Source organism: Anopheles coustani, chromosome 3, assembly GCF_943734705.1.
Source record: "Anopheles coustani chromosome 3, idAnoCousDA_361_x.2, whole genome shotgun sequence".
Lineage (NCBI taxonomy): Eukaryota > Metazoa > Arthropoda > Insecta > Diptera > Culicidae > Anopheles > Anopheles coustani.
This window is the reverse complement of record NC_071288.1, coordinates 56,751,229-56,775,607: the sequence shown is the minus strand read 5'-3', so window position 1 is coordinate 56,775,607 and position 24,379 is coordinate 56,751,229. Positions and strand designations below refer to the sequence as shown.

At 37.6% G+C, this 24,379-nt stretch overlaps 1 protein-coding gene across 2 annotated transcripts in view; it reads left to right on the top strand.

Moving 5' to 3' along the window:
• The first annotated feature begins 275 nt into the window (after window positions 1–275).
• LOC131261127 (calexcitin-1) overlaps window positions 276–24,379 on the top strand; it is a 37,542-nt gene continuing 13,438 nt past the window's right edge. For both annotated transcript variants that reach the window (XR_009178178.1, XM_058263050.1), the window contains exons 1-4: window positions 276–548; window positions 19,518–19,617; window positions 22,959–23,011; window positions 23,178–23,297. Coding sequence is in view for 1 of the 2 variants with exons in the window: in XM_058263050.1 (XP_058119033.1) it covers window positions 19,557–19,617; window positions 22,959–23,011; window positions 23,178–23,297 (234 nt within the window). In the remaining variant the exon portion in view is untranslated. The remainder of the gene's footprint in view (window positions 549–19,517; window positions 19,618–22,958; window positions 23,012–23,177; window positions 23,298–24,379) is intronic.

Genomic DNA, 24,379 nt, shown 5'->3' with positions numbered 1-24,379 from the left:
TCCTCTTCCCGGGATCGTACGCGTACGGATTTGTTCGGATGTTCGTGCGTTTACTCGCTAGGTGTTCGCTCGAGTGTCCCTCGCTCTTTTTCTTTCAACTCTTCGAACACTCTCCCATTCTCGCAAACACGCACGCGGGTGTGCTGGCGTCCTATGAGGATTCCAGGAGTAGGCATATCCCGTCTCGGTCTCTCGTGTCCGCTGCTAGACGATGCTATAAAAGCTGGCCTCTGTGCGGAACGGTTCCGTATTCGTTCTTTGGCTGGTGACTGGTTCGTACAGTTCAGCTCTTCATCAACTGATTCATAGCGTCGTCGAGTTCCTACTGGACAAACAGTGCCGATCTGGTATAGTACTGTTTTCGGTGCGTTTCGTGTCATACTGGTGTTTGCGTGCTCGTGGTTTCTAGCCCGTGGTGTTACAGTTTGTGCTATTATTTCCGGCTTTTCTTAACGTGTTACCAACTGTCGATCACTTTCCAGATCGTCAATCCATATCTCTTCTGTGATCGGATATTTGGAGCCTCAACAATAGTTGTACTTTTCAAGGTGCGTTACCATCACATTTTCCATTGTTAACCATTTACAAAAAAAAACAAACAGTTACAATAGCGTGAATTACCAACTATTTCTCTGAACGAAATGAAATTGGGATAGGAAAGTGATGAGGACGAGGTATGGTTTGTGGATATTGATGAACGTATTCCTCATGGTTAAAATAAGTTAGTCTATATGACCCCTTTACTTTAACGTGCGTGTTGAACACTCATCGATGGTATAGTCAACTAAAGATTTTTACAATGCCTACAATATGTCCTTAATTCGTTTAGATGAAATTTTATAAGGTGGTCGTGTTAAATAAGCGTATTTCAAAGTTAATTTTTTATTTTTTATTTTAAAAAGGTTGTGTATGCTATACCAAAACTAAAGTAAATGCGAGTGGATTATTCATGTTTTTAGTCATAATTTGCTCGTTGTAACGGGTATGACCTACAAAACAATGGAGCACATCAACACGATAAAGTACCAGGCGCCTCCATATCACTCCTTCGACTGTAATTTTCCTCCCATTGAAGCGTTTTGAGGATTCTTAAAGTTAGTTTCGATATTATTGTATTGTAAATAATGTAATAATAACTAACAATGAAAATTAATGATGGATTTCATTTTATTGTCTATTGATCCAATTAAGTTTTAAAAAACGTATTTGATAATAAAAACCAACCCACAGAAATTGATTGAAAATGATTTATCATAGAACAATTATAAACCCGTATACGGTTCGAAATGAAACAAACGTTAACTAAAAAATTAGTACTGAGAACCATGTTTCCGGTGGCAGGAACTCTTACAACTTGATTATAAAATGTGAACAATAGAAAGCTCTTAAAGTCGAGAATTCCATGGTTCGTAAGGAGCGATAACAGCGGGAACATGAAATGGAGAATATAGTAGAGAAGGTGTACGAAAAAAAGGCACCAACAAGCTAACATTCACGCTGTGATAGGAAAAAGTTGATGAAAATTGGGGAATACTATCTTTAATGCCAAAACCGTGGAATCAAGATGAAAAAAAAAGGTTTCGCGATTTCACAACACGATCACGAGCTACCGGCGATAATTTCTAATCCTTTCAAGCGCCACTGTCTTCGATGTTGCTACAGCTACGTTAAGGTAGGCGTTCGTGACTGAAAGCAGCATTTTTTTGCTATCGTGGTGCTGAAAAAGCAGAAAGATAGTACGAAGGCATTGGCAAGTCCATCGCATGGACCGAGCTTCATAGCCTTTCTGTGAACAGATTCGTTATGGTGAAGATGGAAGGTGAATAAGTTATGAAAGCAAAAAACGATTTATCGAGGGCCAACGGGAATGAGACATCTTTTGGGAGTTTGGTAACACTCTGAGCGTATATAAGACGGGGTGACCAACATGATAATGATGTAGCGAGAAAGATGTAAAATCTTCAACGTGTGACATCGCAAGGGAAATGGTAGTACCGATCAGAAGCCAAATTCTTAGCAGCAATAGCTGCGGGAGATCTCCGTTGGGAGTCTATGTTGTGCAATAGGTATCTGCAGCGAGACGACCCAACGTTTCCGAGATGACGGTGAGTCTAAATGTTATCATCAATCTTCTCTTGCCACTGCATCGTCATTCGTCAGGTCAGTTAGGCTCAGTACGCTCTGGGCCGATTTTCACCCATTAGCCATTGTGAGTAGGGCTGGGTTGTTCCACATTTTCCACGGCTCACCCACCTGATTGACATGAAATTTATTCATGTACACGCGAGGTGTCATCACTATTGTGTGAGTGAATGTATTTTTTCTGCGTTCTGCAAAAACTTTGCGATGGACAAAAAACTATTTTTCTGGGTTTTGGTTCTTTACCGAGCACCACAATCGTTGTCAGTGAATGAATTTGCCTAGGGACAGCATAGAGCAGGCCTTTACCTATCGGTCCTTGAATTCGATTCATATGTGGGCGTTTGATGAAGGTGTCAATCGATAGGTAATCGGCGTTGAAGGCTGGCCCAGGCAAAAGCTAATAGATCGAGCTACTTTAATATGAGATATCGATGAGTGCTCCATGAGTATGGTGCAAGCAACGGACGTGGACTTCAATATAATCAATCCTATTCTTTGCGTGTTGGCGGGATTAATGTACATGAAAAATATAGAAATTGTGCACAACTAATAAATATTAAAATAATACACAACTCACAAGAAAAATCCCTGACGAAGACAAACTAAAACATGAAGTTTTTCATAAAATTAATTTGATATGAAGTTTTTTGTAGACGCATTACTTCTAATCTATGCATTATTTCCAGAAATAAATATTTCACATTTGATGTTTTAATAAATGTTCCACATTATTCCAAAGAGCCACATATGCAAAACAAGTGTGTGCTATACATTAGAAAAACACCAACAATTACAATTTCCGGTAAAAATGTGGAGTAAATATGTTTCTTGATTTATTATTGTAATGAGCCTAAATCAAGCTTTGTGTGTGGTGGCATATTTTAGATTCTCTAAAAGTGTTTAAGGTTGTATGTGCTTTATTTATGAAATAAATAATTGTTTTTTTTTCAACGAATTTGCTACCGGATTTTCCATAATATTTCCTTAATTGGAAAACTATTTGCTTTATTAATATCAATCTTCAAGCGGAAGTATTTTCCTCTTGTATCCGTTGTGTTTTCAGTTCATTGAAGAAAATCGATGCGCATTCTTGAAGCTACACCGAAAGGCGGAACTGTGCAAGCATATACGAAGAAAATAATCGTCAAGATTGAACTGATAGCAGAGTGACGTTAAGTAGCAGCATTAGCGCTGGAAATTGCGAAAACCGTCGTCGTTTGTGCCCGATCCGTGTGGGTAATCTTTGGTTGTTTCTGTTTTGTTGAGAAAGGGAAAATCGTTCTTTAGGTATGTGCAAAGCACCCTTGAGCAAATTTCTATTGGCATGGGTTAACTAGCTTCTTTACGGTTCTGGTTATGTGCCAGTTATATTGTGCATGTTGTCGAAAATGGCTTCGATGGTTCTTGCATTTCGCATCATGTAGATAGAAATCGTGTGTATGTGAACATTAGAACAGTTGCCTTTAGCATATTCCTTCGAGATACCGTTTTTATAGTAATTATACTCACTATCTACCCATCAACTAGTCCGTAGTTCCTTGTGCCGTTCTATCAGGCCAAGCTTCAGAGTTGTCTTGAACAAGCATTAGATAAAGCAGAATGAACTAACAGAAGGCATTTTTAGCGACACTTTGGGATTGGTTGAGCTTATCTTTTCTAACTCGAGTCGAGGATAGGTCACTGTATTTCTTATGAGTGTTGAGGGTGAATTAGACTGGATGCACCTAATGGGAAATAAAACTCATTTAATGGGTTTAATTCTCGTTCCTTTGGCTATATTTGTTGGGGTTTAAATTCAAGTGTAGAAACACATCAGGCAGTTCCAGTTCATAGCTACACGGTTTAGATTTGTGGAAAAGATACTGGAAATTACGTTATGGTGTTTGGTAGGATATAGAGAGAGAGAGTTTAAAGAAAAGCCACATCTGCACGAAAGTGGTATCGTTTTGGATGCTGGTGTATTTTTTCTCTTTCTCTCTTTTTGGTTGAACACGAAAGCGAGGAGCACCTGAACAAGACATTGGTTCAGGTATGGTTTCCACAATAACACGTATGTTTTAGAATTAGGTAGTAGTCTGCCGCCATTAAATGGGCTCTTTAGGCAAGAACAGGATCTAGCACTCGCTTCACTAGCTTTGTAACAGACTTTCAAAGTACAAACAGATGTTGGAAGACATTTAAAACACAAAAATCGTTGATGTTGTGCATAGTTTAGCATTTTAACCCATTTTTATACTCAATCAATCAGCTGAAAATGTGTATTATTAACCTCAAGAGAAATATGAAGAAGGTTAAATTTGTTTTTCATGCGCAAATGAGTATTTATTTAGAATATAACAAAGTACGCCAAACAGAAAACAAGGGTGAACCCAGAAGCTTATATTCATACACCGGTTCACCTACGCACAGTGTAGCCCACTGATTATTGAATTGCCGTTGTGCGGGTTATTTGTTTTCGATTAGTTTTATTGGCAGTGGTTAAATAGCAATAAAATGGTTGTTTTATGATAGTTTGCAAAGGCGGACGTTCCGAAACCGATCATCATCTACAGTGTAGTGCACGTTTTCGCATAACAATCCATTGAAAAGCAGCGAGTTTTGAAGAGAAAGAGAAGAAGCGTAGGATCAACAGAAAGTATTAAAAACAAAAGTCGGTTGGAAGGCCAGCACGCTGTTGAAGTCTTACTCACCCATATTTGGTCTTGCGAAAGGACTTCTACTATTCCTCTACTGTTGGCTTTAGTCATGGTATAGGAGCGTTGCGATCCATGTAAAATTGTTTTCGTTAGGGTGAAACATTTTGCAAATCTGGTCGCCAATAGGAAAGGGCTTCAAAAGATGTCTATAGATAAAGGTTTGTCTAGTGGGTAGGTGGAACTAAAGAGTGGTAGTAGGTTGAGACTGACTCGACCACTGCATGTTAGTTTGTTCAGTAGGTACCGTAACTTCAAAGTATCTAAGAAGAAGGAAGTAGTTCAAGCTGCTTTTATGATTTAAAAAAAATAATAACGGTAGGCAGCGGCGACCAGAGAGGATGTTGTTCAAATGGCCACGCTTTGACAACGATGGGTCATACTTGAATTATGTCAGCGAATACAAACAGCAAGTATTTACGTTTACATAACTACATATGCTTTCGTCTGATTCAAAACGTTCATGTGGGTAGGGACATGAGAATTTATTACATTTTAAGGCGTAAGGTGTCTAGGAGAAAAAGCTACATCCGGGCCATATAAACCTACTCAATGTAAGCGTTACCAACATGCTTAATATGTTTTCTGTACTCTTTTTAACAGTGTCACGAAACTATAGCATGTGCTGCATGTTGCACTGAATTGCATGTAAATTTGTCAATAAATTATTGCTTGTTTCGTTTAATGATCAAATCCATTTTGTTAATAATCAAAAACGCTCGGCCCATGAGCGCCGGGGCCCATCACCCCGACGGCGTGGGTTCGAATCCCAAACGAGAATGGACCCTCTCCTGTACGAGAGAACTGACAATCCATGAACACAAAGGGAAAAAGTCTTGTAAGCCCTTAACGGGGCAGATATTACAAACAGTCGCTATGCCAAGAAGGAAAAGAATATCCAAAGTATATAGTCCCAATTGCAGGAGTCAATAACTTAGTTCTTAAGAGAAAGGTGAATGTGTAACTTTCGATTGAGAGTAGATCTATTTTGCAGCCAAGGGGCGAGAAATTTTTTTTTTAATGATATTTATGATGCCCCATTTTCCTTTACTTGCCCCGAATACGCGATAGGAAATGCGAGGATTCAAATAAATTCATACGATTTACAATTAGCAGACAGCGGTTGAATATTTGAATATGTTTCCCCTCGCTCAACCGAAACCACCAAAGTTTCGTAACTGGGTTGCGTTGAGCTGTGAATTTGGTATGCGTTAAAACACAATACTAAACCACAAATACGTTTTGTTAACGGTCTCACTACTGCACCTGTGTGGGTGAGAGACGATACGAGGGGTTAATATTTGAAATAAATTTTGCGGTGAAATGTAACCTATCTAGAAACTTTACTTGAAAACTGATTTAGAAATTAGGTGACCTTTAAATTATGGTGGAGTTGACTACAATACTACTACATTTCAAATAAGCATTAATTTTTTGTTTTTTCAATAATCTAAACTATTTGATCATAAAACGAGCTTATACAAATGCCATCTCATATTATTGCGGTTATTATTGATAGATCATTTGGTATAATTGCAAGCATGCACTTTCACTGGCTATTTGAATCTTTATGCTTGATAATATTATTTGTATTACGAGGAATTGGATAACCAGACATTCTTTCGGCTTTGTTGCTCTGAGATACCAAACAAGACAAGTTTGATTTTAAAATATACTCAGTGAATAATGCTGAAAAAACAACCCCTCCCTTTTCAGAAACAAAACCTTGATGATATTACGACTCAAATGAGGTTCCCCCAAACAACAATCAGCAAATGAAGTGTGTCAAAGGATGACTTTGATAAACATACAATTCAGGTTTCCCACTTCGTTATTGTACACTTATGACATCGTTGTCATGTGCTGAATATTTTGCTGTCGCTGTTTTTGGCTTTTGGCGAAGATTCGTTTATTCACACATTTATCGAAACATTCCTACTGCGACATTTCCACGAGTGGTATGGTGGATGGGGTTGATATGGTGGTTTGTTCTTTTTTCCAACTAGGCATGAATCTTCCAAATGGAACGATTTTTTGGGCGTCGAATCGTTTTCAGTGTGCTTAAATGGTATTCCAATGTAGAACATATTCTGCAAAATCTTGTGCCAGGCCAAAGATAACCGAGAAATGTACGAGGTCCCGAGTGTTTCGTAGAGGAAGTTTTTATTTGTCGTTGGAAATAAACAGACCGTGTGACTCCCAAAAATGCCAAGCCCTTACAGTCACAAGATAGATCATTGGCTGAAGTTGTTTGTTTTCGATTTTCTAAGTCCTTCGCTCTCTATTCTCTTTCTCAACTTCCCACGGGCAGAAGTAGTATCTCAATTTGTTTGTTTCGATATTGCTGCACCTACATCCAACATTCACCCAAGGTTCAGTTTATTGGATGGAAGGACTGACCTTCACGTGCCGCGTCCTGAACCGATGAGGATTGCAGCATTGAAATGGTACCACTAAGCATTGAAATAGTGGCACTAAGAGACACACTGAAGAAGTGAATAAATTTGCACTACTAACCACAGCCGTCCGTATCTTCCTAATCATTGTATAGCACAGCCTATATTATCAGCTGGGCATGATAATCAACGTTGCCGTCCCCAAGGGCACTGCTCCAATTAGACCATTTATGAAGGTCCTGATCATGGAATACATACAGCAGATTATCGGATTCATGCTTGGGGATGCAGTTTATGGATTCTGTAAACAGGGCGTCCAGCGCATGTACTGGCTTAGAATAATGTTTCATCCAGTAGAGAATCAACGCTTTGCGTGCGGCACGTTTTTGTCGTCTTGAAAGATGGATAGATTGATACGTGACCTTACGTTATAGGCCTTTGTCAAGTGCTTCAATGTCGTTTCACTCTTTCCAGGGAAAATTTATTCATCATCACTGAATGGACCAAGGCTAATCAGCGCACAAAAGGATTTTATCAAACTACTTTCTACTTCACAGTACGATTGGCACAAGAGAAAATAAGTACTTGCATGAAATTGGAGGTAGTTTGTACATCATCCAATTACCAACGTTGTATTTAAAAGAAACTTAAATAGTCGATTATGTGTTCTACTATGATGTTTTGGTCTACGAGTTGTTGGTATGTTCATGAAGAATGCTAGTATTTCAATAAAGCTAAATGGAGCTCAAAAGGTGTCAATAAAATTGGGTCAGGCTTCGAATTTCGCATTGAAGTTTTGCTCGCTAATGTATTTTAAATTCGTTTCTATTTTTAAATCGTTATGTTACCCTATCTTTAAAATGTTGGCATTCTGCCCGGGATGCTTAAAAGTACGCTGTTTGCATCACACTGTTATAATTATTCTAACATGTTTGGCGTCAACATTTGATTATTAAATCAGTGGTTTTCCCATCTTAGGAAAAGGAGAATAATATCGTAAAAAATAGCAAGTAAAACAATATTTAATGCTTATTTTCTTCTCCATTATGTCCGCATCAATTTTAAGATCCTCTAAGATCCTGTATAACGATGGTTCAATTATGAAACGTACAAACAAAGAAATTATTGCCTATTTCATCAACAAAATCAATTTCATATGATTTTATATTGCGGTGTCCATGGTTTTATTAAATTAATTTATGTTTGGTTAATAAACTAAAAAAACAGTTCAAAGGAAAAGAAAAGAAAAAGAAGACTTAAATTTCGTTTCAAAAAAGGCTTTTATGATTTGACAAGCTGACCCAACGAACTTCGCCTCGTCCCATACTAACGATACGCTAATATTGGAATAACAAAGTATTGAAACTCAAGGGAAGCCCCATAGATTCGGTTCATGAAGATGTCGACACATAACAATAACAGATCCATTCATATCGTCGCGGCATATCAGACAAAAATCCAAAGAATGTTTTAAAATTCCAGTGAACGGTTCACGGCTTCGTTTTCATTTTCAATACGATTAATCAATTTCGATCATATACGAATTTATATGAGCGCAATGGTCCAGCTGGAGTCATTAGCATAGGTTGTTTAAGCAGCTAAAATTGTACGTGCACTCAACCAATATTAGTTTCGATGCTATGGGACATCGTCATTTCATCAATCATTTTTAGTTAAAGCGAATTGTCAAATAGCGGGTTGCAAGCTCATGTTAATATTCACGAAACAGAACATTTTTAATTCGACGATTGGTGCTGGCATTTAAATTTTAGTCTTTAGAATGCTACTCATAAACAAACTCACATTTTCAAACAACACCAATGCTTAATGCACCAATGCAGATCATTAATTTTTTTGTTCAAAATTTCCCTTTCAAAAGCGATGTGGAATATCTTCGGCGATGTCATTTTTATACGTATTTCACAATCAACGGGACTTTTTATGGCTTCATCGAAATAATCTTTATGTTAAGTATAGGCACTTTAGTTATTGCAGTTCATTCATAGATTCCAGTGATTATTATGTTTCAGCAAGTGTAATTGTGTTCTCACAAAGTTGCACACCATACTCATTACTGTCCGCTATACCTCAAACAAATCGAAGGTATTCGTTTTCGATGGATTGTGTAGATTTGTTCTAAAGCGAAATGAAAACACACCGGTATCCATGTACCTGGCACCCTTGCTTTTGCATAATCATTTCTCCGATGCATTTAATTTATATGCAAAGTAACTGCGAATCAAGCAATAATCTCGGAATAGTATCGCTGCTGCAAGTTGGAATCTTGTTTCTTGTGTTTTTGTTTTTGCTTGCTGTACTCCTAACTCAAGAGTTCTTGGTGAATTTTTTAACCATTCTTCAACTTGTTTGATAGATTTCCCTGAACTTAAATACCCAACATCTATATGTGTTTAGCAACAAAACTCTTTTCTGCCACTAAACAAAATACATTCAACGCCTTTCAGAACCAAGTACACGTGATCTAGGCGATCGCTTGTTGATTAATCGAGATGAAATTATTCGATGATTTGTGAATTCGGACTCATGATTTGTCACAATTTTAATCGGCATAGGTATGAAGGAAAACAATCATCCCAGAACTTCGTTAAGATTGGCCAAGCGGTTTCGTAGTTTAAGTTATACATCGTATATTTGATTTGATTGAATGGAAAATGCAATTTTCACAAATCTTTCCTTTCTACGGCTTTTCTTTAGAAAATATTAAAGTTGTCTTTTCTTTAAACCTTCCATGAATAAAATTTGACAAATAATTTGATTACATCGTCAAGATTGACTCAGCCGATTTTGAGTTTTGGCGTTGAAAACAAACAAACACTCATTTTTATAAGTTTCAATTTTTTATGGAAAAAAGCATTTATCGAGTTTTCTGGGTTTCTGGTTTTTCCTAAGGATCTTTCTAAATTGCATTGTTTTTATTGGGCCAAAAGAAACAAAGCATCAGAAGACTTTGTTGGGATAAGTCCAACCGTTTTCTGTCTAGAATCTAAATTTTATTTTTTTATACGGAAAAAGCCGTTTTTACCGAATTTTCCCATTTTCCGGCTTTTCCTTTGGAATTTTCAAATTCTCGTTTTTCCTAAACCTTCCTTGGGTAAAAAGGAACAAATCATACGAAGACATCATCAAGATTGGTCCAGCCGACTTTGAGTTTTAGCATCACGAACATACACACATTCTTTTTTATAGATATAGAGAAGAAGAAGAAAAGAGATTGGCATTTGAATAAATTACAATTACCATGATTAATTAGTTTTGCTGAAAAACTTGCAAAACACACATGATACACAGTATATAACTGCTCAGATCACATGCGTGCCGCCTAATAGCCTTATGTTCGGCGGAGCTTCATTACTATCGTTGATACTTTAATTCGAAACCTGCTAGTTGCCCGATACTCTACTGCAGTGATGTCAAACTCGTTTGGCCTCGCGGGCCACATTTCGCCCAAAAATTGGCTCGCGGACCAAACGTAAAATTGATTGGATTGATGAAAATAAAAATTGGATTGATGAAAAAAAAGATTGATGAAAATATGTTCTTATCAGCGTGGTTTGATCCAACCAGTCAATCGTTTTTAACACCTTCAATTTTTTTAAATATTATGTTACTTTTTACAAAATTTACAATTTTCAGTAAAAGATAAACTTTCTTTAACACTATTGTGCATTTTGGTAAAGATTTAAAATAAGTAAATGTGCATTATTACTACAGCTAACTTATTGCTCCAAATCTGTTATTTTATTAAAAATGCTCTTGTAGTTCATGACGTTTGTTTTGTATGAACACTATTTATTCGCTTGTCTCGAAAATCTGTGTGAAATCTTTGCTCTTGTCAACCGCAATATATCGGCGTGATGTGGATCAAAGTTTTATATCACTTTCTTAAAGACATTCGTTCGTTCAGTTCTCTTGCAATTCATTCAATTCAACAAAAAACATTTTGCTATTCAAACAATAGCTAATACTCAAAGATCGAAACTTTTGATGTATTGCTTCAAAGGGGCCGGATTCGATGTGCTTGCGGGCCGCATGTGGCCCGCGGGCCGTATGTTTGACATCCCTGCTCTACTGGTTCAGAGAAAGAATAAGAGTTGTTCATAGCCTCGTTATTACGAGTCCGTCTTATCCATCTCTAGCCGCCTAGAATGCTCATACACATGTGAGCATCTCACAAATATGGAACAAAAGCTGGCGCTTAAACGTATGGTATTGGAAATATTATGTGGCACTTTACGGGAACGTTGTTTCAATGTAGGTAGACAAGGAAAACCCTTAGTGGTCCGCACCTTTTCATTAAGCAAAGTGCATCGTGTTAGCAAACTTCTCGAATGTGAAGAAAAACAAGGTATCAGATAATAGTTTTAATGAAACGTCGGATTTATTCATTCCTCTAGTAGTCACCTCCGTTCTATTAAAGCATGGAATGCATTGGAAGTCATGTCCATCTACTCACGTATTCTCTGAGTGTGATTGCTTTGTCAGGTAGAGCTATCTGGCCGAGTTGGCCATTTTGATTGTGACAAGCATAGACTCGTATGAAAATATGAAAGAAACAGATAGACGTGCGTGCTAAAGGCCCAAGTGACCTTCCAACACTAGTGCAAACATTGACAAATTTGAGAAACTGAAGATATATTTTAGTTAATTCAATCATCCTTTCAACATTACTGTATTTGAGTGAAGTAGATTTGAGCAACTTGTTATGGAACACGTAACAATCAGACAATGAGTTTAAGTTTTAATAAAACCATATTTATTCGCTATTTTCAATTTTTCATTCTATTTCATTTCACACGTTTCATTTAGGTTTTGAATGACCTTGATTATTTAATTCCTTTTGTTCATGTATGAAAACTTTTGAATGAAAAGAATTAAAAAAAATTATAACTCTATTTCCGACACGAAATCTACGCCATGTGGATATATTTGACTTGCGAGGCGACAACTGGTTTTCGCTTCTTAAGTTAAGAATACAATTAAAACTTTTTCCTGGTTTTTGGCAGCGATGCTTGTACCGAAGGCATCTCGCTGGACGTTGCGGAAATTTCAGAGATTGTATAGAAGTCTCGAGTGGATATGTCCGAAAGGAAATGGGTTTGAATCATTTGAGTCGTGCAAGCTTACGGGATGCTTAAAACTAGGCATGGACAATGACAAATAGCTATTCCTTCGTTATTTGCTGTGGCATGAATTTGGGTTCGCTTAATTAGCGCTGAAATAACCACCCCATTCTATACCACGAATGCTGTAAGGCTGGAGGCGCCTTCGGCACGCGACGTTGTGCATGGTGTTCCATGTTGTTGTATTGGGTCGCGGTTAGTCTAGTCAGGTAACACAGCGTGTATAGCTTGGACTACAGTTAATTATGATAGCCAGATACGCACACGAGCTTTAGTAGGGTAGTCTGGCACTCGTTCACTTTGCATTACATTTGCATCGGACCGAACCAGCTGCCTCAGCTGATGATGATGATGATGAAGTGCAATGGAGCGCAGCATATGCTCGCAAATCACACAGCTTGGGCTGATATTTTTGGGGTCGGCCGGAGGACGGCAAGTAGCAAAAAACAATAATTAAAACTGTTACTGCACCTGTTCTCGAAGCATCAAGGTGCAATGACGAACCAACACGTTCAGGCTGGCTCAGAAGTCTTATGAGCTTAAAATACGGGTTGTGGGGAACAAGCCACGTAACCTCTAGAAACGGTTGTCCAGCCACAGTAAAAAACGGACAAAAATATTCCTTGCTACCCATGCTCACCTTTGTTTCAATATGCTGTATCACGATACGTTTATGCAAATTACTGTAGCTCATTTTTGCATCCTTATATTTTTAACGATTACGCTTTAGTGAACTTAATGAGAAAAAGGGCAAAACCCATGAAAGCAGATAAATAATAGCCTTGAAAAACTTCCCTATGTATATTGGAGATTATAACAACCTGATATGTACAATGATTTGTGACATTGATCATTTGTAGTTGGCATAAAATTGTCGAAAATATATTAATTTTGATGAACGGTCAAATTTCAGACAGTGAAAACATATATGCATACCAGCCTGGGTTATGCCTCTTTTTACAAATTACAGTTTCTTCCAAATAATAATTATAATTTTAAATAATAGACCACATTAACGTGGTAGAATTTGTGCTACCACATTTTGACATCCTTAATTTTTTAGCCAACCCGTTTATCGGTTTTAAATTGTCAGAATAAAAAGTTGATTAAACAAGGAATTTATCCGGAGGATGCTACCATTCGGGGAAACCGATTCAATATTTTTGGTACAATCATGCGTATCAGCCAGAACGGCTCGGCTTTACCGTTTTTGGTACGTAATCTATCCCTGCCAAATTGGAAATAATGGTTTAACTGTACTGCCGATACTGCATTTAAACCCAAGGCTTCACACAAAAAGTTTTTAACACGATGTGTCATAGCATTGACCATTTTCATGGTTTGATTATGCTGTTGAGTTCTCCCATCAACTGCTTCGTCTGATGGCATTGTTTCAAATTTTTCTTGCGCATGTATATATGTGAACAAACCGAAGCAAAGTGTTAAATGTGTTCGATACACATAAATCAATTAAGCTTTAATCAGTCCGAGAATATGAATGCCGAATGAGAGCAAAAGTAGCAAACTGTATCTTTTTCCCTCTAGGGTTGCACATTATGATGACATTATGCATCAAGTGCTAACCAGTTGAGTAACGCATTGGATATTTCATTGAAGGCTTGCTTTATTGAAGTAATTAAAATTGGAAATTGAATTGCAGCCAATTAGCGTTGGTAGCCACCAACGGTTTGCTGTGCAAATGCGATGCTACGATGTACGATAGATGAACATATCTTTGAATAAACGATTGCATAATTTTGTATCAACAATAAATTTATAGTTGCTTCACTTGATAAATATTTTTTAAAATGACGATTTCATGTTGACCTGCAATATTCTCACTAGAATAGATCGAACGTTTAATTTATATAACATTATTTGTTGGCTAAGGAAGCACTTAAATAATCAGTCCTGGTTTTTTATGCTAGAGAGTCTGCTAGATTTTTAAAAATTCTAGGTTAAAATCAAAATTATGAATCCGTTTAGTTCGAGGTAAAGCTTAAACGAGTTTTACTCAATATTCTACGACTGCGAAAATTGAGCAAAGCAATATGTAGGAGGTTTTTTCTAGCTTTATTTCTAGAACATGCTGACACAATCGAATATTTCGTAAGCAGTAATGTCAGAAAATTGGATCGGAAGTGCGATGCAATGCAAAAATAAAAAAATCTGCCATGCCAACTACTAACACTAGCCAGCGACTTTCATAATCCCGTTTTTCGTATAATTTTTCTACACAGTTGTAGCACAAGCCAAAAATAGCTAATTTGAAGTTCTCGGAAAAAGGGCTGTATCTCGATATTTGTTTGGATGCTGTACAACCGATAACATCAGTATATGATACATTTTTTCTTTCAAGCAAATGTCTGATTATTAATTTTCCTACACTTCAAATGGTTTTAAATACTTTTTTAAATTTAATTAATTCTGTCAGATTTTAAACAGTCAAGAATAGCTATTAAGCGTAACGCTAAACGGTAAAGGATATCACAGCAATTTCACGTTTATCGTTCTCTGCCTGCAAGGATGCTACTGTCAATAGAAAATCAGTTCACGCTTCACTACCACCGGCTAAAGCATCAAATATCAGAGATTGGGTCAGGTCAACGAGTTTGCTCCTAAATAATCCTCCAAGAGGCCACGTTTTACCGGGCGTTTTTACCACGCTTGTTAAACAAGTGATGCTCGGTACCTGGCTTTGAACTGTTGGGCGGCGAAGTAGAGATACAATCCGTCGGGAAAATCAGTAAAGCAAAATTTTCCCTCCTCGGGCCGTGCGGCCATTCGTAATAAAATATTTATGACTCGAGGGAGACTTTTGGGAGGTGCGTGTATGTGCTTTGCGATGTGTATGTGTGTCAGGGTGTGCAGCATCAGGCCAAAACGTGCCTTCCAGAAAGAGGGAAAGTTACGACAACTTTGCTGTTGCTGCCAAGAACGCATGTGGACGAAGACGGGAAGCGTCGCCGGTGGCCAAATTGGGCAGGAGAATGTAAACGAACTGGAATAAAATATTTGTTCCGTACAAGTTGCGCGGCGTTGCGAACAGTGTGGATTTTGTATTTCTCATTTTTGCTCCTTTGTTTTGAAACTACCACTGCCCGGTCAAGAGCCTGGAGGTTTTATAAAAAGGGCAAATAAATTAACGTAAATTAAACCATTTTACTCGGCCGTTCCGCAGAATGGACTGCTTTCTTGCCGTGGGAGTAAACCTGGCAGGCTTATAAGGTTGATAATTTGTGACTGTTTTTGTTGTGTTCCGGAATAGGGAGCATTATATTTTTTGTCTGTGTATTTTGCGATCAGGTTCGTTGAAGAATGAAATAGTCCAAAGATATAAAAAACGGCACAAGGGTCAATTCGACAATTGTTGCTTTTTTATTTGGCTAAATGATGGACTGAAATCATCTTTGCTTTATTGTTATTTGGCCTTCATCAATATTTTTTTAGCTCTACGGCTAGATAGTTCGTACTAAAATACATAAATAAATTTACGTTATCGAAATAAGCAGCTATTATTTAAATTACTTTTCACTTGCCAATGAATAAAAGAGCCGACTATGATTTCGACTATAACATGCAAAAGTAGTAATTTTTTCATTTCCGTCAACTCCACCGCCATCGATTCGCTGATACCAGATTTCCAAAGGTCTAATGACAGATCAAATTTATAGCTTTTACTTTTATGAACCTTGCCAACGACCGGCACTCCAAATGAATTTAACGAGGATACGGAACCACCGGAAGTCGAAGGTAATTATCTAATGCCTCGAGGAATAATGTACACTTCGCCAGCTGCTCTAACGATTAGGATATCGCATGCAATGGAGAAGATTGTTGGGGTGTAAAATGTTCCGATGACCAGACGTTCTTATAGAGGCAATTATTGGATATGGTCAGTTTCGTAGTTGGTGGTGATTATTTAATTGTTATTACCAATGAAAATCACTATACCGACATGAGGGTGCGTCTTTTGGCGACCGATAAATTCAGCAATAATCAGCTAAACTTGATCAATTATGGTATGGAGAGTATGGTTTTCTACAGCCAGTATATTAAAGAAGGTTTTTTTTTTTGGTTTAGGTTTTACATTAGGTTTTGCCAAATGTAACCGTTCAGAGAAGTAGAAATCATTTGGAGTGAAGCATGAAAAATGTGCATGGTCAACAGTATCTTAAACCTTCCAACAGACCACATCGTTTCAATTTCGTACTCGTTGCGGTACACATGTATCTGCAGTACGGATTTACAACGGGACCGAGATTTACAAATAGAATAACGGTTCGTACAAAATGCTTGCCAAGACGAACTAACTATATTCCTGTTCTGAGAAAACGTTTGTCACGGCAGTAAATCTTATGGCGTTTTTGCAAATGGCGAATGTACGAATGATACAACTTGTGCAGCATTATATGCTTATAATTTGTTCAGCTGCGCTCGAATGTTCAGGAAGAAAAGAGAACTACATTTTGTAATAACAAAATTTGAAATATCTTCAAAAATTTTAGGATGTAATTTTTTAATTTATTCTAAAGGGATATGTTTGTCAATGTTTTTAGGCATGTAAGTCTTCGAATGAGTTGCCATTTGAGGCCATTATAGTCTCCATGCGCTTTCGCAATGCACTGCAGGTCCTGAACATGTAAGTTAGATGTAATTTTCTCCAAAAACTGGACAATGTTTTCCGGATGCCTTTCATACTTAGGTGGCGTTTAGAGTAAGCCTTGACCTTCATAATGCGCCATATTGATAGACCCGGAATCCAGCATGGTGGCCACATATCTTTCGACCAGAACGTAAGATGTTCCTGTCTCTAATTTTGGGTGCGTTACGAGAGATGGGACGGAGCCCAGTAGATACCTTCGAGGAAAGTTACCCAACCTTATCCCTGTTCAAGACCTTTTCCACGGTCCACCGGGATATTTCTATGGCATCGGCAATATGATTTTGTAATCTACTGCTTCTTAGTCATGGTAAAAGTGCTAAACTAAGTAAAACGTGGTTTTTCGTTCACAACCAATTTTGGTTGTATAGTTAAGGATTAAGTGGATGCAAAGAAAGCAAAGGATTTGTATGCCCAGAGAAAACTGGAACCATGTTAGTACGATGGTGCAAACATTATCACGCATACACGCATTTAAACATTCTTAATCTTTTTGTTATTCGTACCACTCTTTGAGTGATTTTAATCTATGATAACGTCAAAGGTCATCACTCACAACGATGGATTTATCAACAAAGAAGTCTCTCGCCAGATGTCTTGTATGTTTTTTGTTTTGTGTTATACCGTTCGAATTCGTGATATTCAATAAAAACAAGCAATAACAATTTTTACAATTTGAAGAATTCGTTTACTCTACCGGTACCTCTATCAACCACGTGGCTAACAAAATGTCACCGTTTATGTTCACCAAATGTCTTTCGTCACCCGCTTTGTCACGCTTGTGTGCAATGGTCGCTGTGATACTAGGGGTTGGCTTTAGATGGAACAAAATTAAGCAGCCTGGGTGATAGTCAGGACGATCTTCACTTTTGTCTTTTTTCGCCTCATAAAGCACTGCTATGCTTTCATTCATATTGGCATAGGATATTTGTCGTAATTTTACATCGTTCGCTCTATGTATTTTGGACATTGTGTGTATCTACTACATATTTTAGCTTTTTTTATGTATGGAGTTCTATGTACACTAAAAACTCAACCAATACTGACCCGACGCTTCTGAAACTTTTCACACATTAAGTTTAAGTACTGCAGATGTTGTTGAAGGTTTGTTTGATCACAATTTTGTAATAAAATCATCTAAATTTTACAATTGAAACTCAGTTTTACTAACACAGACAAAACAAGCATGTAAACAAATGTCAAGGTGTATCCAACATAGTTACCCTAAGGTTTATACATCAAGGGGAATTTGATGAAATATCAAACATTTTAAATATGTCGTTATTGTAACTATTAAACTCAAACATATCTTTCAAGTAATAGTCAAAACCATAATACTTTTCTCAATCCCTTCGTCACCGATCAACACCGGGGCGTCAAGCTAGTAGAACCTATTCTAGTGTAGCTTCAAGTGTAGCTGAGGCAGCCAAGAGAAAGTTTGAGTAAGTGATAAATTATTTCATTTGCATATAAATCGCTTTATTGTGGGTTACTCTCCATGTCTTCATGTTTTAAATGAATGGGATGGAATGAAGGGGATGTATGAATGAAATTAGAAGGCGGTTTTACACTTTGAATGTGCAAAGCAAGATTGTTAAACGACATTCAGCATATTTTTTCAAGCTGAAAAGACACAAAATAGATGTAGCCTCGGCTGGGCAAGGCATACTTAGTTTTTCTGCGACCAGTTTTTACCATAAAAAGTCAGGTTGATTGTCCGTATCCTGCGAACCTGAACCCAGTAATATTGTTTCACCATATTCAAGACACTTCAATAAGTGCAACACCGATTTTTTAAAGTGACCTTCCATAGATTTATGATGTGTCCGCGTCACTATGGGAATTAAGCAAAGTGATTATTGCTATTCATCGGTGGCAACATTTGAGGTTGCGTCAGATCCCGTGAGTCAAAGGTTTATTTGAAGTGGGGTTCTTGGCTCAAACTCCTTGTCATCGATGGTTTCCATTTTCCTGCTTCGAATTACGAGCTACCCCTCCAAATCGTTATTTTCGCAAAAGTACCTACTAAACGACCGTGACTTATTATTTTCCGCTTTGCGTTACTAAGTCCAAGTCACAAGCTCATTTAGAACGATTGGAAAGCCGTTCTTCGTTCGCTACGTGGTGTCTGGGAACGAGTCAAACAGCACATAGCAAGGGTGTAATAAGTTGGTTCGTTGGTCTATAGCTTTTTTGTGGAAGTCAACTAAGAGGATTGTGTTTTGAATTTTACATGCCATAATGTTTTCATGTTTAGCTTAAAAATATGATCATTAAACAAAATGGTGTTGTTGAACTTGTTTGAGGGAAACGAAATAAATTGTCGCAGCATGTCGTGAATTAAAATCTTCAGTGAAAATGTACAACATTGGGATATGGTAACTTATAGAACTCATTTGGATACATAAAAACAAATTAAATTTGAGTTTTATGGAAAATACAAAGAACTTATGTTGATGTAAGACTTCTCGTTTTGTTTCAGATATCTTCCGTCGTCAGCAGCAGTTTTAGTTAAATCAACATGTCGGCTATTTCGGAATTCCGCAAAAAGAAGCTACTATACGTTTTCAACGTATTCTTCGGTAAGTTTACAATTGGTTTGGTCGAAACGCTGACTATTTTCAAGGAAATTGATTCAACTATGCGAAGAATGGAAAGAATTCAAGCCAAAAAAAGGTGCATAATTCTAATGCAAGAAGTACTTTTTGTGTGAATCATTAATGCTCACTTAATGAGATTGAGAAACATGCTGCTTGGGAAAAAATGGCGTTTGAGAATTTACTCAAATTACATTTAATCATGTTTTGAAAACATAAACATTATTTAGTGAAGAATTTAGATCAAACATAAATTATATATATTTAATTATTAAGCAACTATCCAAAGTGGAGATAGAAAAACTTAGCAAAAGGAAAATAATCCCCAACAGAGAAAATATGTGAAATTTAAAATTCTTTTCAAATATTATTATTGAAAAGTATTCGAATTACAATGATTATAGAAGAAACTAGATGAGAAAATGTGGTATAAAAAGAGGAAATTGAAGAAACGAAATATAATATTATATTGAAATATAATTGTGCAAACCAGACAATTGGATCATTTCGTGGAAACTCGTCTTATCTACTACTGATCCACAATAATATGAATCTCTTCTTCTGTAGATAACGTTGACATGGACGATTGTTTGAAACGTTTTGGCCTATATTTTTCACGCTTGTCATTTCAAACGTCATTCAAGGCTTTTTTAAGCAGACAGGTAAAGCAAACAACAAGACACATGGTCTGCCTATGATGAATAAAAACAAAGAATTTGCATTGTTTTCAAATTGACTTTGATTTGAGCTTTGTCGTGAGGCAACAGCTACAATTAAAATCCTGAGATACGCATGACATCTGAAACCATAACGTAATGTTACAATGGTACAAGTGAAAATCTAGAACATAACAAAGCATTCTAGAGTAAAAAACAATGTTTCGATGTGTATAGTATTTGAAAGACGAAATCCATGTTGAATTTGATATTGGTTGTTTTATTAGATAACTAATAAAAGAATAAAGTATAAGATACAGAGTCTAGCAAAACAAGTTCGATCAGTACAATAGAGGTAGGGTATAGAACTCATTTCATACAGTTGATAATCTAGCTATAACTTGAACTGAACATTTAACATCGGAAAAGCCAAATAGCATCTTTCATCCTCATCCAATCTGAACGAAAAGTAAATGACAAATAAACATTGTCAGACCCGAGAGTCCACGAGATCGTAAATTTCGCGACGATAGAAAAAATAAACCAGTTTCATCACACTGGTTTCTGTCGAAGGACCACTGCATAGCTGTTTTGGATTCTCCAAGCTGATGTGATTGGCATGAGTGGGGTTGAAGAAGCAGTGTTCCATGACAAATTCGTTAGTAACCTGAATCCCCGTTGACATTTAAATCAAAGTGTTTAATACTTATCGATCGATGGTCTTGGGTGCAGAGAACAGAAACTGTAAACGAAGAAATAAAACCAAACCTATTTCAACCATCCTCTTTTGAGTTTGATTGCGCTTTGCAACACGAACGCAATTCGTTCCGGTGTAAGTTTGCTTTAAGCCGTTTTAGAATAAAGACTAAGGGTGAGTTATTTCATATACGACGCTCATTGCATTCGAGGCTTTCGAAGAGCAAATCTATAACGGCGATGGGTTGGGATAACGAATAGACGAATAAGAGCGGATGAAATGACACCAAAACAACAGACACTTGGTTCGCTTCACCGAGGTTACTGGGACGACTTATGCAGATTTATTGTCTTATCCCTGCAAACTTAAAGAAAACTGGGTGCAGTAGACAGAAATATTTCCCATTTATTGGTGAACATGTTGAAAAGATTTGGTAAATGAATCAAGATCTAAAATGCTAGTGTCTGTGATGCTTAAGCAAGTCAATAAAAATATATTGTGTTTGTATTTTTTTTTGTTTATCTATTGATCTGTCAGTCATAATTTTTTAAATTGTTGAGTAATTTTCCTCTTCTTCTTCTTCTTTTTCTTGGCGTAATAACCGTGTTGGTTATACCTCCCCGTTAAGAGCCGAGACGTTTTTTCCCTTTGAGTACGTGGATAGTCAGTCCTCTCGTACAGGAGAGGGTATGGTCTCGGTTGGCATTCGAACCCACGCCGTCGAGGTAGTGGGCCTCGGCGCTCATGAGCCGATTTTCTAACGGGCGCTACCGTTCGGCTGTCGTGGACTCCCGTGAATTTGGATAACCTAAGAAGACTAATTTTATTGCACACGTTAATATACAATATAGTATATTGAATATTACAATATATTTGGACTAAGCGACGGGGGCCAGATAAAATACAAACATAACGCTGCTCCCCTTTTTCTTCTTGGCGTAACGACCTCTTGGTCATGCCTGCCCGTTAAGGGCTTAGATGACTTTTCCATTTGAGTACGTGGATAGTCAGTCCTCTCGTACAGGAGAGGGTCCGGTCTCGGTTGGGATTCGAACCCACGCCGTCGAGGTGGTGTGCCCCGGCGCTCACGGGCCGTTTTTCTAACCGGCGCTACCGCTCGGCTGTCGCGGACCCCACTCTGCTCCCCTCTGGTTCCTTATTAAGATGTATGAAATGTCTTTGTATTCCTTCCCACCGCCACATTGAACGGTGTACTCAAAAAGCATCATCTATTCCTAACGTTCTGCTGAAAATGCATGCTGCAATTTATATTTGATTTGAGTAGATATGCTGAAAGAATAATTATACAGAATGTTAATTTTGGGAATTATGTGAACTAGTGTTTCTCTAATGAGCTATGACTATCTTTAGAGATTTCTGTATCTTAAACCTTTATCTCAGTTACGACAGGAAGAAATGCCACAAAATCTCAGTATGAAAGTCAGCTAAAAGAAGCTATTTTGCAGCTGTGGATGCGCAACTACACTTGAGAGAACAATGAAGATGGTGCTAAATTGATTGAAAAATGCTCCGTGGCAGTATACGAGCAGTGAAGCTTTGTCTAGGATACATATTGTGGTTTAGTTGCAGACAGTTTTTCAGCAAAGCAGGCACATGTGGATTCCAGATCGACAGTCGAATGGTTTAAGCATGACTAGTAAAGAATAAATCACCTAAAGCTCTACCGATACAACTGTTCAGAAATGTAGGGAGTTGTGCCGAAGACGAATTGAGCCGTTTACCGACGTGGGGCTTAGTTTTTTTTAATAGAACAGTTTCGTTCCACATTCACTCATGTTATCAATTTTTTTAACCTTTTCTCTGATAATCTTGTGCTAGGGAATCTTAGCATTGAAAATGGAAACGAATAATTAAATTTGTTTCAAGTATGTACTTATTGAAATGATGTGCAGTGTTAGTTTTAATTGGATATTTACTATAACTATATTTTTACTTTGGTTGTTTTCCCATAGATGTTAACCAGAGTGGTGAAATCGATCTCAAGGACTTCGAGTTGGCTATCGAGGTTAGTATTTTGAATAATATTTTAGAAATAAAATAAGTTAATCGTTAAATTGGTCTTAAGAAGAAGGCATTTGGATATGAAGCCGAGAAGAAACAAGTTGCACGATCTGAATTTTAAGGAGTGTTTAAATTGATTATTTTAAAATTGTTACTTTACATTTTACCAGAAAATTTGCGAACTTCGTGGATGGCCTGCAGGTAATCCAAAAAATGTCGAAACGCACGACTGCATGTTAAAAATCTGGGAGGGTCTTCGCTCCAAGGCGGACAAGGACAACGATGGCCAGGTAAGCAAAAAGTTTTATTCTGAAATGGAATGTCAAATGGGGTATTTTTTTAAAGCTGGTATTTTCCTTTACCTTCTATGCAGATTTGAAATCACTTTAGCCATGAATGAAAAGAGCATTTTAGTTAAGATTGTCTTTTGTTGAGTCCTGCACGCTAAGTCGGAATCACAGATCGAAAATTCAGGTAACCAAAAGGCAGCGAATAAATGTGTTAGAGAAGTTTAACGAGCCATACTTTAGGGGCTGGAAATGAACCCCGTATTATGGTAGAAGAATGAAAGAATTGTTTCGGTGGCTTTCGGTCTTCCAGGTTGCTGTCATAAAGCTGCACCAACCCAGGTTTGAGCAGCACATCGAACGGTCTTGACGGTGTGGTTACTTTACTGAACAGTCCTCGTAGTTGACCAGGAAAAGCCCTACGAATCGACGAGGGGAAAAAAGACAGAGTTGTAAAGAACCTTCAATTTGAATTGCTGGGAAAAAATAAAAACTCTTCATGGTGTATCTACGGGTGTGAGAGAATAAGTGTTCACCATGCTTGAAGGACTTACTCAGAGGAAACAATAACTTAGTTGCTCAACTTGTTTCGTGGTTGGGTCTAAATTCTCGAACAAACTTATTTCCCGCATGATTGCGTTTTGTTGAGACGTTCGGTTGTGTTACGTTGTCGTGACTGTCAAATCACGGATTAGTTAGACTGTTTAGTTGTTGGGGGTCCGCGACAGCCGAGCGGTAGCGCCGGTTAGAAAATCGGCACATGAGCCCCGGGATTCACCACCTCGACGGCGTGGCTTCGAATCCCAACCGAGACCGGACCCTCCCCTGTACGAGAGGACTGACTATCCACGTACACATAGAGTAAAAGGTCATCTAAGCCCTTAACGGGCAGGCATGACCAAGAGGTCGTTACGCCAAGAAGAAGAAGAGTTGTTGAACATATCTAACATTTGCCATTTTCTCCTTCCAACTTGCGCATTTATCCATCGTAGTTGGGGAAAATGAAATTAGTTGAGTGTTTAAGCCTCGCTTGATAAATCACGATCAGTAATCTTGATGGTTGAACAAAGATTCTAAATCAATAA